Source organism: Salvia hispanica, chromosome 2 (genome assembly GCF_029641045.1).
Source record: "Salvia hispanica isolate PSC_SH4W2 chromosome 2, Shi_PSC_v1, whole genome shotgun sequence".
NCBI lineage: Eukaryota > Viridiplantae > Streptophyta > Magnoliopsida > Lamiales > Lamiaceae > Salvia > Salvia hispanica.
Window position 1 is genome coordinate 8,263,313 of NC_142693.1, and position 16,364 is coordinate 8,279,676.

At 34.8% G+C, this 16,364-nt stretch overlaps 2 protein-coding genes across 2 annotated transcripts; both read left to right on the top strand.

The window, feature by feature from the left end:
• The first annotated feature begins 822 nt into the window (after window positions 1-822).
• LOC125215885 (Gag-Pol polyprotein/retrotransposon) lies at window positions 823-3,745 on the top strand. Its single transcript, XM_048117470.2, has 8 exons — window positions 823-1,023; window positions 2,090-2,119; window positions 2,244-2,289; window positions 2,596-2,691; window positions 2,869-2,922; window positions 2,990-3,055; window positions 3,304-3,382; window positions 3,453-3,745. Exons 1-8 carry the CDS (start codon window positions 864-866, stop codon window positions 3,528-3,530), a joined length of 609 nt encoding a protein of 202 aa, XP_047973427.1. The 5' UTR covers window positions 823-863; the 3' UTR covers window positions 3,531-3,745.
• Window positions 3,746-8,307: 4,562 nt separating this feature from the next.
• LOC125201108 (uncharacterized) lies at window positions 8,308-14,746 on the top strand. Its single transcript, XM_048099033.2, has 6 exons — window positions 8,308-8,670; window positions 9,698-9,770; window positions 9,852-9,945; window positions 12,930-13,037; window positions 13,118-13,175; window positions 14,020-14,746. The coding sequence occupies exons 1-6, from the start codon at window positions 8,638-8,640 to the stop codon at window positions 14,491-14,493; spliced, it is 840 nt and encodes a 279-aa protein (XP_047954990.1). The 5' UTR covers window positions 8,308-8,637; the 3' UTR covers window positions 14,494-14,746.
• The last annotated feature ends 1,618 nt before the right edge of the window (window positions 14,747-16,364 follow it).

Genomic DNA, 16,364 nt, shown 5'->3' on the forward strand with positions numbered 1-16,364 from the left:
TCCTCCGTCCCGTAGGAATAGATCATTTGATATGAGTTTTAAAGCGTATTTGGTAAAGTAAGAGAGAATGAAAAAAAGTAGTTAAAATTGTGTATTGGTTGGTGGGGTTCATAAATGAGAAAAAAAAAATCGTCGGAAATGATATGGACTATTTCTATGTAGAGGTGCCCACGGTTTAGGAACTGGCGGTTACGGTTCGGACCGCCGGTTCTGGTTTTGGAAATTGTTGAACCGGAATCGAACCGCGAGGGTGTTTCGCGGTTACGGTTCTGGATCCAAAACTGCCGGTTTCAGTTTCGGTTTCGAACCGACGGTTTTTTAATGTTTTTTCACGGTTCCGAACCGCCTTTTTTTTTGCGGTTCCGGCTTGATTTCACGGTTTTTCGGTGATTTTTTGCGGTTTCGATTTGAAACCGGCGGTTCCAGCACGGTTTCGGTTCGAAAATTTTTGAACATGAACCGAACCACGGTCAAAAATCGACTGTTTCGATTAGGATAAATTTTCACGGTCTCTATTCGAAATCGTAACCAGGTTACGATTTCGGTTTTAACCGCCGGTTCGATAAACCTTGACAGGTCTATTTCTATGTAGGTGACCCAAAAAGAAATATTCTTTCAGAACTATTTTATATTTATACCTCAATTATTTACTCTTCGACCAACGTGGCAATATGTAGTGTCACAAATTAAAAGGAACTAATATTCTCAAGTAGTACTAATCTAAAATTTACATTTCATCAAAAGTTACATACGCATTTAATTAAGAGAAATCTCTAATTTTATTTAATTATTGGAGTATTATTTTTTACAACGACATAAAAAGCAATTGATCATCTGATTCATGGTTTGAGTTTCTTCAAAAAATGAGCATCTCCTTGGCGTTAAATCCTGTTACTTGTGCTGTCGTCCACTCCCGTCCTCCGCCTCAAATGCCGCTCTTCTCCGCCGCTCGATTTGCCGGAATTCCTTTTTCCACCAAAACCCATCTGCTTCGCTTATGCTCTACTACTTCCACCAACGCTGGTATATTTTACTTTCGATTCGTTGCAAAATCCTAATATTACTCAAAAATTTGCTTTTCTTTTTCAAGGAATTTTACATCGCATTGCAAATATTGTACAAGTCGAAATTGCAGTTTGGTGTGAATTGTAACTAACTCTTCTATTTGATTATTATTTGTCTTTTTTCAATTACATTTTGTTTGCTCCACTATATCTGGTTCTAGTAAAGAGTATTCCTAGTATATACTTTGATGGTTGCCTTTCATCCATCAGCAATAGAGTATCATACAGTGAGTCTGTGTGTTTCTTTTAATAGTTTTCTCTGATTTGAATTGCACTGAGGCCTGCCATGTCATTACAATTGGATAGTTGAACTTCTTCTTACTAATAGAGATGGAACCAGGGGTTGATCTGCTGACTCCTTTTCTCTGGATTGCTAGAGGATTAGAATATCCCGAAGATAAACAATTGCATTGATGCCTGTAAATACAGGATTGTAAAACAAAATAGTAATGTTTTGTCATTTGCATTGGACATGGGGTAGTGTATGTTCTCCGAAAAGTTGATGCGGTGCTGGAGATGGTTAATATGATCTGTTTAGCCATTATGGACTACAAGCAGCCCTCCACTCAAATGATAGCTATCTTGAGATAATATTTTGTTTATGAGGTTCTCGGCATGCAAGGCTTTGCTGAACTTAAATCATTTCCTGGATGGTTTATGTCCATTTTGCGATGATGTTTTTGTGTCAATCTATATTTGTTGGGATTTTTGGCTTGGTTTACCCTGCATATGTAACTGGTGAACAAAAAGATTTGGTCTAATATGACTGCTTCTAGCTTGATCTTGGTTAATTTGATTTCCCGAGGTTTACTCCGGTTAGTCCAGTTTTTCTCTGTTAATGAAATAGACTGAGGTATTTTATAAATAAATTATTGTAGGATGTATGGTGCCCTTTTAATCTTATTGGAATCTGAAGTTCTATTATCTGCTAACTGCTGCTGCTTTATTCTTGGGTATATCTTTATCTTTGCTGCTTGTTTACATATTCATGCTGTTGGTGCATTGATAGAGACCGTGCTCTTCAGGTTATGATGGCGGTTCTGTGGAGAAGCAAGGTATTAACAGATGATTGATTATCAACAAACTTTGTACAGCATGTTGTGATATTATAACTGGTTACGATAAGCTACATTACTGTTCAATCTGTTCTTGAGAATTTTCCAATTATGTCTGTGTTAGGTTCAAATGGAAGGGACGATACTTCTCAAGCTGCCTCATCAAATGAGTACTTTCTACTGGCCATGCAAAGTTTTAGTTCTTATTGATGCCTAAAATCTAATTTTGGACCAATTTTCCTGATGCAATTGCTGTACTACATCGACAAAATTTCTTATTTAATCAATTTAAATACATCGATGCGCTGGCTGCTGATTTAACATTAAGGAAAGATCCTTGTGGGGATTGTTTACTCTGCCATCAAACCTTGATATTTTTTGGAGTGGCTCTGTTTGCTACCACGATAAGTTTACTTGACAAGAGTATTATCTTATTTTCTGATGTTGATTTTTATTTTGTTTGTTGAGCTTTTCAGGATATTAGCCAGATTGAAGAGATATGGTGTCTCTGGAATTTTGTCCTATGGTTTGCTTAATACTGCTTACTACCTTACTACTTTCCTAGTCGTCTGGTGAGTTATTTACCTTAACATATAAAATATAAAGCCAACCTTTATTCCTTTATCAGCTGATCATTAAATATCATTTCATATGTTTGACATTAGTTGATACCATGACCTTACAATTGCTGTTCTTTGATCTGCCACACTGCTCTGAAACTCTGATTTTCTCACCGAACTAACTGACAGGTTTTATGTCGCTCCCGCTCCTGCGAAAATGGGTTATTTGGCAGCTGCGGAAAGGTTAGATACTGCTTTCAATTGTTTGTTTGTGGTTCCAAGTTTATTTAGAATTTACTCTTATTTGCAGGTTTCTCAAGGTGATGGCTATGGTGTGGGCAGGAAGCCAAGTAACCAAGCTCATACGAGCTGGAGGGTGAGCTGCCCAACCCTATTCTTGGTTTCATGGTTGTTCTTGCTTTTCTTTTGTTCATCCAAATTACATGAATAACTGAGTTATGGCTTCTCCGTTATAGTTATGTCACATTTATGCATTTCTTTATGTCATTGCATCCTAGTCAGTATAAGATACTATTAAGCTAACGGAGTTGATGTTGGATGAGCTCGTAACGACTAATGAGAATACTTGTTGGCAAGATGTAAACATGGGTCTCTCTATGGCAGGGCGCTGGCGCTTGCACCATTCGTGGATAGGGGTTTATCGTGGTTCACTAACAAGATGGGATTTGATTCGCAAGGGAAGGTAGGCCAACGAGAATTCTGTTGATGTTATTACCTGCTCTCTGATTCCAATATTGTGATGATTTTTGTAGGCATTTATGGTGATAGCTGGATTTTGCTTTGGTTTGGCTTTCTTGATGTTTGTTATAGTGACCTTACTTTGGGCATAAATCTCCTGTCCTTTTGTTTTGTTAAATTTAGCATTCTTTCTCAGCATTTGAAGAACATTAGGCTGATGACATAGTTGTTTGTTATCTTTTGTGTAAGTTCAAAATTGTTCTTTGAAATAAACAAAAAAAAATGTTCCGTAAGTTTAACAAAATGTTTGTAGCACAGTGAATATTTCGTCGTGAGGCAATCAATATGAATTTTTCTTGTGGCTTAACTTTTTTCGTGTAATTTTTAGTACTGTGTATTTTTCCTGTCACTGTTAGGCTTGAGTATTCAGTTTGTGACTTTTTGTTTGGATTTTTTTTCTTTCAAAAACTTAACTAAAAGATCGAAACAAACCCAATTGAAACATCAATAAATTTAAATATTAAATCGAACTGAACAAAAGTCAAATGCTAATATATATAGGGTACAAATATACACTTTTAACTATGCATTTTCTATGCAGCATATGAATTAGCTGGAAAATTGTATGAATAAAAGTTGAAAATTTTGTCATCTTTGCAATTTCAACAAGGGATGAACCTAGTATACATCTTTATGATTCGAGGGTTGAAAATTGTTCATGTTTTATAAAAGCAGATTTCACGTTATATATAGGGTAGGTAGACAAAGGATGGAATGAGTTATTTTCGTGGTGAGTTTGTGAGTTCACCTATTATTACTGCATTAAATATATAAAGTTACTAAATTTGCTAATTGGACTCCCTCCGTCCCCAGAATATGCACTTTGGGTTCGTCACACAGATTTTAATGCAAAATTGGTAAAGTAAGAAAGATGTAGAGAGAAAAAGTAGTTAAAGTATTGTTAGTGGAAAATGAGTCCTACCTCATTAGAGAATTAAGAGTTATCAAAATTGGAAAGTGCATATTCATATGAGACAAACTAAAAAGGAAATAGTGCATATTCTTGTGGACGGACAAAATTTTTTTTATTGAGCTTTCTCTCTATCTTCTTGGAATTAGTTTCACTTGGTTGGTTGTATTTATTTTCATCAATGAATGTAAATGCATGCTTTTTAGTTTGTTATGTTGCTAGTAGTATAGTGGAACCAATTTAGGTTATCTTCTTTGTAAAAGTTGATTTTGGGTTGCCATTAGACTATTGAAAAGGGTTTAGGGTTTAGGGTTTCAAGTTGGTATGCTTATTAAGAGTCGGTATGCTGAAAAAACATGATTTCAAGTCGACCGATTGTGTGTAAAGGACACAATTTTAGATACAAATATTTGCGTTGAATTTTTTTTTTAAATAACAACAATTTAAGACTCAAAAGAAGCGTTCTTAAATTAAGAACAAATTAACTTAATTTTTATCTTTTAAGCATGCTTCCATTTGCGTTCTCTAATATAATTTTAGTTGGGACACCAATTATAAAGATACTTTTTGAAGCGTGGTGATATATTTAGAAACACAAATTAGTGTCTTTAATTGTATTAAAAAATATCCTTTAACTGACTATATTTTTTTTATTGCAGTGATATGAATATAATTATAACATACTTCATCCGTCCACAAAAAATAAATCACTTTTGCCATTTTGGGACGTCCACAAAAAATAGATCACTTTCTAAATATAGAAATTTTATCTCTCATACTTTTCCCACTTTTTCTCCCTATCTCTTTTACTTTACCTATTTTTTCTCCTCTTCTCTCTTACTTTACTAATTCTACATTAAAACCCGTGGCATACACAAAGTGATCTATTTTTTTGGACGGAGGGAGTAATATACTAATATTACCACGTACCTTATTACAACGCGGCTGATCAGTGATATAAATATTAATTTATCATTAATTAATTATTAATGAAACTAGCTGTCATAATTTCATTCCTAGTATATAATAATTGACTAAATTACAAAAATCTTTACCATCTGATCACTTTCTCGATAAAATTGTTTCTGACTCTCTCTCGCGTCATAGGTTTTGCCGTTTTGGATGAGATTATGAATTTCAAAGTTTAAAATCATCTCAAGCATTAGGTAAGTTATGAATTAGGATATTTTTCTGTAAAGAAGAAAAACGCGTGTTTCCATGTTGGAATTGAGAGATGTCTTGGTATGAGATATAGGTATATTCTATGAAAATCTACAACATATATATAAACTTGTTAATTAAGAATTTCCCTTTAAAATAACCTTCTACTGTCCAAATTTAAATTTGTTGACTTGTAACACTACGCATTGAAGGATATTTGCGATTTTTTTTCCTTTATTATGAGATTCATAATTAATTTCTATAATTGTCCATGCAAAAGTTATACTATAAAATGTACATTAGTACTCTCTTCAATCATACTTTCAAACAATTCAGCACTCAAAAAGAGTTTCTTGCTTGAGACGACGAAGTAGCCCTCTCTCTTACTTCTCCAATGGAAACGGTAGAGCCATCGTACCAAACGGAGGCCTCTGACGTCTCGGTGACATCAGACAAACCTCTGATGTTGTCGACCAGAAGTAATACGCTAGATGCCACAATGTGCATGCTAAACGCGCCTTGTGGTGTGGTAGGTCTCAGGCTTATGAGTGTCGATGAAATTCTCAAAATTCTCAACAATAGAGAATCCAATGAGGAGGGCAGTCTTCAGCAGCCCTCCTCGTTGGAGTTGAGAACTTTGGCCTGCAAGCATTGCAGTAGGAAGTTTTCGACTTTGCAAGCACTAGGGGGCCACCAGAACGCCCACAAACAACAGAGGGCATGGGTCAAGCACCGCCGCGACATGGTGGACATGACGGGTGGCGCTCCCCCACCGCCGTGTGGGTACCCCTACTACCCCTACCCTACCAATAGGTGTTTGCTTGGGGTTAGGTCAAAATCCAAGATTCAAAAACCCTACTCTAATCTAGGTGGATTTCTTAGTTTAGGAGGATATCATAATCCTATAATTATTGATGATGGAGTAACAAGCAAGGCCAAGGATGGTGAAAGTAGCGGCGGTGATCAATGGCTTGGATTAAGAGTTGGTGATGGCGGCGGCGATCAACATGATGCTTCAGGGATTGATTTGGAGCTTAGGCTTTGATTTCGTTTTGGGTTGATTGCTTTTTTTATTGTTCTACTTATTTATGACATTGTTTATTTTTGGATTTTGTTCTAGGATTTTCTAGTATTTTATTACATTTTTTATTTTTGGATTCCAAGGGTTGAATAGTTAGTATTGTAATGTCCTCTGCGTTGTTTTTTTTTTTTTTTTTTTTTGTGTTCAAATGCAAATTGGAATTTATTTGAGCACATCGAACTATTCTTTTAATGCGCAACTCATAAAGATAAGCCGTGTTTTTTTAAGAAAGACATCCATCATTATTATTATTATTATTATTATTATTATTATTATTATTATTATTATTATTATTATTATTATTATTATGTGATGAGTTGTGAATATTTGCGAATGATTTATGATATAGATTGATATATAGCGTGTTGGATATTGGTGGCCGAGAAAAATTGTTGTATAGTGTACAATATATTGCTGGCCGTCTTTTTAAGTTTTTTTTTTTCCACGTGACAGCTTATTATTCGTCCACGTGTACAAATGATTGGCTAGAAATGATGGTATGGTGTTATTTTAAGAGGTGATAGCATCCTAACACTCCCCTACGTGTAGGGTTGGCACGGTACGGTATACCGCACCGAGAATGCCATACCGCATACCGTACCGCAAATTGCGGTATGACTAAATGTCATACCTATACCTTACCGAATTTTTCGGTATACCGCAATGCGGTATACCGAAAAATTCGGTAAGTCAATATTTGAAAACCTTTACCTTACCGACATTTCGGTATGCCGTACCGTGTTGCGGTATACCGCAAATCATACCTGTTTGATATATAAAATATTGAAGAATTGAGATTTAGAATTAGGGCAGAATAATGAATTAATGATGGCTGCTACTGCTTTACGAAGTATGCCTCTAATCTTTCTTTAGTTTTAAAAATATAAATATTATAATTTTATAAATAATATATATATTAAAAAAATATATTTATTAACTGTATATACCGCAAAATTACGGTATATACCGTAATTTGCAGTATATACCGTAATTGCGGTATGATGCGGTATACCGCGGTATATGCATAATCCATACCTTTACCGTACCTTAATCTACCGGTAAGGTATCATACCGTACCGAAAAGTGCGGTATACCGAAAATTCGGTATTTTCGGTATGGTAAGTGCGGTATTTTGGTATGTTTTGCCAGCCCTACCTGCGTGTATATGTTAACGTTTGATGTTGAAAGTATTGAGGACCGAAAACATGTACTCCTACTGAATTGTTATGTTCGGTTTGATGATGGTTGGGTATAGGGTGGTAACGGTATCATATCCTCCTTATTTAGGTTCATCATCATCCTCCACTATAATCAAGGATTATGGGAAATTGAACTTTAGTGACATAGTGTTGCTAAATCTCTATGTTCCGCCACGATCAATAACTCAAGATGATTAAATCCTAACAAAAAAGAAATATGAAATTTTGTATTTACATTATCACATATAAATTGCAATGCATAGTAATCATCCACCAAAACTCAACAAAATATAGTTTATATTTATCAGTCATAGCTATTACCGTGACATAATTATTTGTGTTGAAATTCGACATAATTAAATAATAAGTACTATTCTGACTAACACAAGCATCAGTTATAATATATAGTATGAAAAATCAATCAGGTATATGGCGAAGGTACATTGTGCTGCATAAGTTGTACCCCCCAAATCGTCAAATGCATAAGCAGTCACTGAATAAATATTACTGCAAATACTAAAATTATTAATAAAAAAATTGGCTCCTTTCTTCCGAATCCACCGTTGTACGGACTCGTCGAGGAAGAATTCGTTAATTCTGCTGCTGTATCTGAGCTTCGGATCTGATTCCAAAAGCCCGTTTCTCACTCCTTTTCATCATTTCATCAATCGTTTTTCTTCCTCGGCGAACCCTTTTTTATTCTCTTTAAATTAATGGGTCACCACTCATGGTTGAATTGAATAGGTAAAGTAAATTAGGTAAATTTGATTGGCTTGGGGTTTTCTTTCCTGTCAGTCCATCTCTATTTTCAGTTGAATTTTTGTTATGGCTCCCCAAATCTGACTGCCATGAAGAAGAAGCTCGATACCCGTTTTCCCGCTGTAAGTTCCTCTTTCTTCTTCGACGTTTTCGCCGGCAATTTTGTGCGATTTCTTCTTCCCGTTCCTCTCTTTTTGTTGTCGTTTTGGGTTTCTGAATGAGACTATTTACCTACCTGGATAAAAATTTGAACTTTTTCTTTTTCTTTGCATTTCACTAGTAGAAATCCGGGTTGGGCGTTAAATGGAGTTCACATAGTCTGCAATAGCTGTCCCGTTTCCAATTTATATTCATGTATCATGACTAGGTTTTAATTAGTTTTTGCATCTCAAGGTAGGCGTGCAAATGACAGTAGGTCATTTGGTAGTATATAAATGATGTGAAATTATCTGGTAAGAAAGTCAATTTTGGTGTATTTTCATTTCTGAGTTTAAGCGAATACAAGCCAGCCATGTTTTTCAATTCTCGATTTCCTCAGCATTTTTTTTTTCATTTTGAAAGAACTTTAAGCCCCTATTGGAGTTGGGAGTTACATAATGAGATGAGCTGGTTGTGTGACTTGTGTCACTCGGATGGATCATGTGAAACACTCTCATAATTTGTAAAAAGAAAATTTGAAATTAGATTGCATGGTAAACCAAATCTTGGCACTTCTCAATGTTTTTCAGATGAAGGAAATTAGAAATGGGAGAAGAATGAGTAGGAAATGAGATTAATGACTCTTAATTATCTAACGATTGACCATGCTTTCCAACTTTACCTTGTATGCAGCAGGATTGGTGGTATAGGAATTTATTATTTGGGGAATTTGGTAATTGTGTCTGGAACTACTGTTATTATGTGAGAAGTGTAAAGATGTGTATATTTTATGTACGTAGATAAGTGTGAGTGTGAGAAGTTCCTGATGTTTGCCTTTTCCCATTGCCAGAGTCACTGGGTGTTAAAATCATTATCTTTTTTTTTTGTTTCTCTATATATTGTTGGCCTATAATCAGAGAGCAGTATATCAGTATCTACTTGTCTTCTCCTGATAACAAAGGAATCGCAATGATTTTCTTTTTAAATATGACATGAACATGTTTCTCTCAGGCTCGAATTAAAAAGATTATGCAAGCTGATGAGGATGTCGGGAAGATTGCCATGGCGGTTCCTGTATTAGTCTGTATGTATTAATTGGCTTTGGCTGTTTGCATGTCAACTCCCATTTTGTTAATAGACTTTTGCTCTTCTGCCATGAATGCAGCTAAAGCTTTGGAGTTGTTTCTCCAAGATCTCTGTGACCGTACATATGACATTACTGTGCAAAGAGGAGCTAAGACTGTTAATTCATTGCATCTGTGAGTACCAAATTCCCTTTCTATCCATTCTCTTTTAGTTACTGCGTCATTTCATCCGTAGATACTAGACCCTGATATGACCTTGACTTATGGGGTTCCTATGATATCAAGTAGCAAATGCATTATAGGCCTGATTTGAATGCATTTTTAGCGTTTTTGGAATAAAATCCTCTTTATGGGCTGATCATGGCTACCACCGGGTTACAGTTTTGGATTCTCATTTTGGGTCAGTTTGTCCCTACTCCCCTTTCCTTAATTTATTCTATTTCTGGTTGGGTGTGGTTCCTCAGTCTATATTTGGCTGATTTCTTCAGTTAGTTTCTTTGGTTAAAAAACACTCATATTTTTATCGTGTCTCCCATAGGTGCTTTTGAAGAAAATTAAAGTCAGAGTGCCTTTTCTTATTAGTTATTGTGTCTGCTTAACAGGATTGCTGCAATGCAACCCATTGTTTTCACATAGGATAAAAAATATGCTTGTTAGTCGAGCATGCTACATTATTTCCCAGTTATTAAGATCAAAACCAGTCATATTTTTGTCATGTTTTGCTGGAATAACTTAGTTAGAAAAATGTAAGAGGCTAACAAAAGAATGTCGTGGAATTCTCTTCTACTGGTATTTATGGATTTTCTTGTGAGAATCAGTTTGTGTAGGGCGCAACAATTCACTAAGTTCCTGATTTTTTCGGATTATTTTCTTTTGGTGTTGGTTCAAAGTCTAAATGACAATGTACAGTTAGTCTACACCATTGGCTCTGAAATTTTTAGTTACTTGAAACATTTTTATATGTATTAAGATGTAATGTTCATACACGTTGATCTATGCACTTGGGAGTTGAGAAATGTGTTTCCATGTTGCAAATTACTACCAGAGAAGTTGGTCAACATACCCTTGAGGAGGTTCACACGCTACCTGAACTTTGGAGTTGATGCAAATGCAAAACATAGATTCTAGCCTGCTATGATTAATTTATGTACTTTTAATAGATGTTTTAGGCGGATTAGTACAGTTGGAACTAAATTAATTTCTACCTAGAAATATATTCTCCAAGCAGTTGTATAGAAGATGTGGATTCAAAAAAGAAAGTAGAAAAGGACTCCAAGTAATCTCTTCTTTTGTCTTAACTGAATTTCCCCTAATCAATCCACTATTCCACCCAAAGTAGATGTCTCATACAATGATACAAAAAACCAATAACATTGTAAAACCAAGAGGTGGCAATTTGAAACAATGAACAAGCGATAGCAGGAGTTATGGGAAGGGAATGAAAAAGTCAAATCCTGAAAATTCCACCCTGCAACTGAGAAGAGGTGACACAGTTATGTTGGTCAGACGACAACAACTGAAGCAAAGGGGTGACATTTTTTATGGGAAAATAAAGAAAAGCAGCAGCTGAGTCGGCTATTAAGTCGAAGAACAGACAAGCAGTTGTTCGAGAGGCAGTCATGTACAGAAACACTTACAACAGCTCTGGCATGGACCTTAATGAAGACTAGGGCTCAGTTGTGGTGTCTTAGAGGTTCAGGCAGTGGAGAAGAAATGTTGTTGAGATGAAGCCGCTATGCTGGACAGAAAATGGCAATCTCAGTGCGTCAATTGGTGTGCAGTGCGGCACTAGGATGCTGATGGAAAACAAGGGGAGTGAAATGGTTCTAGCGATTTTTTTTATTAGTATTTTTTATGATTAATAATGAACATGCTGTAAAATTCCTAAAATTGTAGCCACTTGGGTCATTTTACCGTTGTTGTTTCCTGGATGGCAAAATTTGAGGGAGGAGAAATTGCTCTCCCCCTTTTTGGATAAAATTAGATTAATTAGTAAAGATGACAATGTTTTACCTGGCCGAAACTATGCTCTCACGTATGTCTTACTGGGTGTGTTAGACCAGTTCGCTCCCATTTTAGCTTTCGTGTTTTAATTGCAAAACTTACTTAGTTTATGTTGTAACTGAGATGGTTTAAAAATGAATTTTTAAACCAATTAGTATTTAAGTCATAATTGTAAAGAAAATGAACAATTTAACCTTTCACTATTCTTTTTTTTCTTTTCTGTTTCTTATTATGAAAATCAATGTTTATTCTTAAAAAAATGCTAGATGCTTATGATGATGATTATGATTTCAATTTAAATTCATGTTATATGTGCATTCGAACAATTCTCCCTGACCTACAAAGCTATTGGGGCTGGGAACCTGATTGCACGCAGTTGGGAAGACAAACTCTTTGTCGCTCCTTATCAAACCTGCGTTACGGGTGAATCCAGTTATGTTAATCTCTTTCCAATGCTCGCAAGAAAGTAAATTGACGTTACTGGAGAAGCCATTTATTTCACTGTTCAATGTCTGTAAGAAAGATGATTTCCTTACTTAGAAGTTTCTTCTTTACGATTTGCTAATTGCTTGCCGATTTTATATCAAGGGTTTCACTATCCTTTTAGGAAATAAGTTCGTCATTGTTGGAAGTTTCTGTATGAACCATGGGATGATGTGAGTGTTTACCAAAAATGTCCTTTTAGGAAAGTGATCATATGTATGGATTTCATAATAATAGCTTCACCATTCAAGCAACTTTTTGTGCCTCTTTTCGTCATCTGCCATCTGTGCATATATGCTTTATTGGCTTGCTGAAATATGCATGCTGAATTGCTGATATCGTTTTTGGTTCTCAGTAATCAGTATCAACATGCAAGTTGTTGAATGAATGAGATTAATCTTTCGCTGTTTCGATACTCCTGATGTCACTCAATTATATGTTCTTGTTGCTCACACTATACTTTTGAAGAAAAGATGGAGAAAAGAAAAGTGAACCCTCTACATATTGGTGTTCAAAGTTAGGTTTAGTTTAGTGCATTTGGACTGAGCTCGACTGTTGTTAAATTAATGTTTGTTATTGACTCTGCTTATACTAAGCAATACATGTTTTAGTTACCGAATTTCAATTATCATTTTTTGGTACAGCTTCTAAGTTTCTCCCCCTGCCTGCAGGAAACATTGTGTACATAGTTATAATGTGTTTGACTTTCTCAAGGAAGTAGTCAGTAAAGTTCCTGATTACGGTCACTCAGATTCTGCTGCTGATGTGTCAAAGAGAAGGTCTGTGGTATTTTGTAACTGTTTCATAATGAAATCCCCAAAGTGATGGCTGAAATCAATATGTTAAATTGTTTTACCAGGAGAATTGTTGCCAGTGAATCTCATGACTGCGATGAAGAGCCCAAAAGGAACATCATGGTAAGATTTGCTTTTTTTTTGACTAGAAATAAAGTAATACTTTTTGCTCTCTAATTTAGTTTAACTTGACTTGATTTTTAATTGGATTTGATTTATTATTTATAATTTCATTTTTATTTTTGAATTTGATCCATGTGTTTCCAGTCCTTTTGAATCGAGTCTTCAACTCTCAAATTTAAAGTTCATGCACTTTGGTACTTTTGTTTGAGTTGAAACTGGGTCCCTACTTCATCTTCTATTTTTCATCTAGTAAAAGGACCAAATTTTAACATGCTTTGTAGTGCCAAGGGAAAATTTAACATAAATCAGGCTACAAGGGACCCAAATTATTGGTAGAATGACTCCTCAAAAGAGTTTATTTGTAGTGGAATCTGTTTCTTTTCTTGAAAATGATAATTCTATTGTTATATCACCAGTTTCGTGTGGCCTTTATTTTTTGTACATGTAAGATGACTAAGATCTAATCAATAACATCAAAATGACATGGTTATTTTTCTTTGAACCTAAGGTATGCTTTGGTGTGACTTTCCGTGAATTTGGTTGTTTGAATCTACTAATTTTGCTCGCATTGGTATATTTGTAAAAACATGGATATAATGAGAATTGGTTAACCACCCAATCGATTCATTGATTAGTTGTGTGCTGTTAAACTGAGTGGTCTTGTTTTGTGTTGCTTTATGATGTTAAACCAATGTTTTGTCTAATTCCCTTGGCGATAGAAGATAGTCTGCTCTCACTCTCAGCAACCCACTTTGTTGATAAGATGGAATGAATTTGTAAGGTGTTATTTTACGAGATTGAAGTCCACTTTATATTCACCTGAAATTGCATGTTCTACTCTCAGCCTGAAACATGCCAGCCAAGTAGCACTGGCAGGGGGAGAGGAAGGGGTAGAGGAAGAGGGCGGGGACGGGGCAGAGCCGGAGCGGCAGAGAGAGACCTCCCTCGACCTGAGGTTGAACCCAGTGGCCCTACTAACACTCCACAAAGCGTCAAACAAGATCAAGTCAGTCCAGGAAGGCAAACAATGGAAGATGGCTCAGAGTTGAAGGAATCACCAAAAGAGCACAAAGTTAACGACGGTGTCAGCTCAGACTCGAGGAATTTTGACCTGAATGCTGGAGTTATCACTGACGACAACTCTGAGAAACCAGCTTCAGCAGCAGCCTCTACATCAACAGAACCTACCCCTGCTGTAAAAAGTGATGAGTATCCTGGCCTTTCTGAAATGGATAGGATGGCTATAGATCCTGTTCATCTTGCGCAGCTCGGTTCTACACGGGATGAAGAGGAGGAAGATTATGATGCAGAAGGTTAGAGTAGTTTGAATTGGAAGAAGAAGAAGAAGATGGCCTTGTTTCTAATCCACTAGGGTCAGATTTAGGTAAATGCTAAACTTGATAAGACAAAAACATCAATGCTAAGGTAAGGGGTTTAATTTGTTAGCTTTCTTCTATGTTTGCTCCACATGTATCATTATGTGTTTACTGTCATAGATCAAACACTTACTTTGTATTAATACAATCGCCTCGGACTAGCTTATCCTAAATCCTAAAATAGTTGGCGTGGCATCTATGTTTTCCATATTTAAGCAATGAATTCTAGGATAGAAGGTATTACCCGAAATTAAATTCATAATTTCTCAGTTATTCCAATTTGGTAAAAATAAATTAGTATACTCAAAAAAAAGATCTCACTCGTCGAAAATACGCCACTCACATGCTAATGTAAAAGTATATGGTAATTTGAGTATTTAAATGATTATCAAGTGCATATACTATGCTGATTTGAATCCTAAATCGTATAGGTGTAGTAGGGGAGTGATTAATTGTTAACTCGTCATTTGATTGCTAACTATAACTAATTTTTTTTAAAACTAATTTAATGCCATATGATTTTAGAAAACGTGTGGTCTACAATTTGCCACGTGTAATTTTTGTTTTTATTAATTAAATTAAAAAAGAAAAAAAAAATAACTCCAAATTAGGATTTTGGATGAAAATGTCAATATAGTGTTTCGAAAATATCAACACAATGCTTTAAGAATGTTAATCCATTGCTTATATTGACATTCTACATGTATTATATTGACATATTTTATATAGTATTTTGTCATTTCTGCGGTATGAAAAAATTAAAAAAAATTGATTTTTTTTTTCAAATTTTGACGTCGGAACATATGCATGTAGGATATCGTTGGAATCCTTATAAAATTATCTTTAATTCGATATGTGTTATATGAATTTAAAGTTTTGGGATTTCTTTTAAAAGTTAGTTATAACTAATTTTTTAGTTAATTGACATTAATATCTCTATTGATATTTTTTGTGCATGATATTAATCCTCAAGGGTTGAATGATATTTACCTTTAATTTAAAAATCTAATGCCTATCATTTAGTTGTAGTTAGCAATTTAAGAGTGAGTTAGCAATATAAAACATCCCATGTGAAGTAAATTTAAGAAAATCATATTTTTATGTCTACATGTTTTAAAAATATCTTTATTAGTTTGTTGAATCTCAAAATATCATTTTAAATACTACAGTACAATTTATATATAGCACTTACTAGTTACAAGTTTATGATAGTAATTATTAAATGATTTCTACCTAATAATGTGGCCAAGAACAAATTGGAGTTTGGGATTAGGTGAAGAAATGGAAACTAGATACCTAGATCGACAAGTCAATTGTATTGTTTTTTTTAATAAAATTACTATTCCCTCCATACCACTTAAGATGACACGTTTTCCTTTTTAATTTGTTCCAACTAAGATAACACATTTCCTTTTTTGTTAACTTTCTCTCTACAATTAATACACCCAACTATTTTTTCTCAATCCTATTTAAATATTCATCTTTCTCTCTCTCTCTCTCTCTAATTTAAGGGTAATTATAATCTACATACAAAATGTTTCACCAATATTTCAATTGAGTACAAAATGTTTTAAGTTAACAAATATCATATAAAAAGTTTGATTAGTGTTACGAATTAGTACATTCCATCTAAAAATCACTAACACTATTACTTTTTCTTATTTTTCTCCAAAATTGTGCCCTAAAAAACATGATATTATTTCTCTAAATAATACCTTATGCATTGCCATATGTGCATTTTATTAAACAATGAATTCACATTTAACTTTCGGCCAATATTTGTAGCTAATTTTAGAGTCGAAAGGATGAAAAA

Bases quoted from the DNA above. Each gene is read 5' to 3' on its own strand.
- LOC125215885 (XM_048117470.2), top strand. From the start codon at position 864: ATGAGCATCTCCTTGGCGTTAAATCCTGTTACTTGTGCTGTCGTCCAC. The intron at 2,692-2,868 runs GTGAGTTATTTA...ACTAACTGACAG, and splicing joins ACTACTTTCCTAGTCGTCTG to GTTTTATGTCGCTCCCGCTC. The intron at 2,923-2,989 runs GTTAGATACTGC...TCTTATTTGCAG, and splicing joins TATTTGGCAGCTGCGGAAAG to GTTTCTCAAGGTGATGGCTA.
- LOC125201108 (XM_048099033.2), top strand. From the start codon at position 8,638: ATGAAGAAGAAGCTCGATACCCGTTTTCCCGCT. The intron at 8,671-9,697 runs GTAAGTTCCTCT...TGTTTCTCTCAG, and splicing joins TCGATACCCGTTTTCCCGCT to GCTCGAATTAAAAAGATTAT. The intron at 13,038-13,117 runs GTCTGTGGTATT...TTGTTTTACCAG, and splicing joins GCTGATGTGTCAAAGAGAAG to GAGAATTGTTGCCAGTGAAT.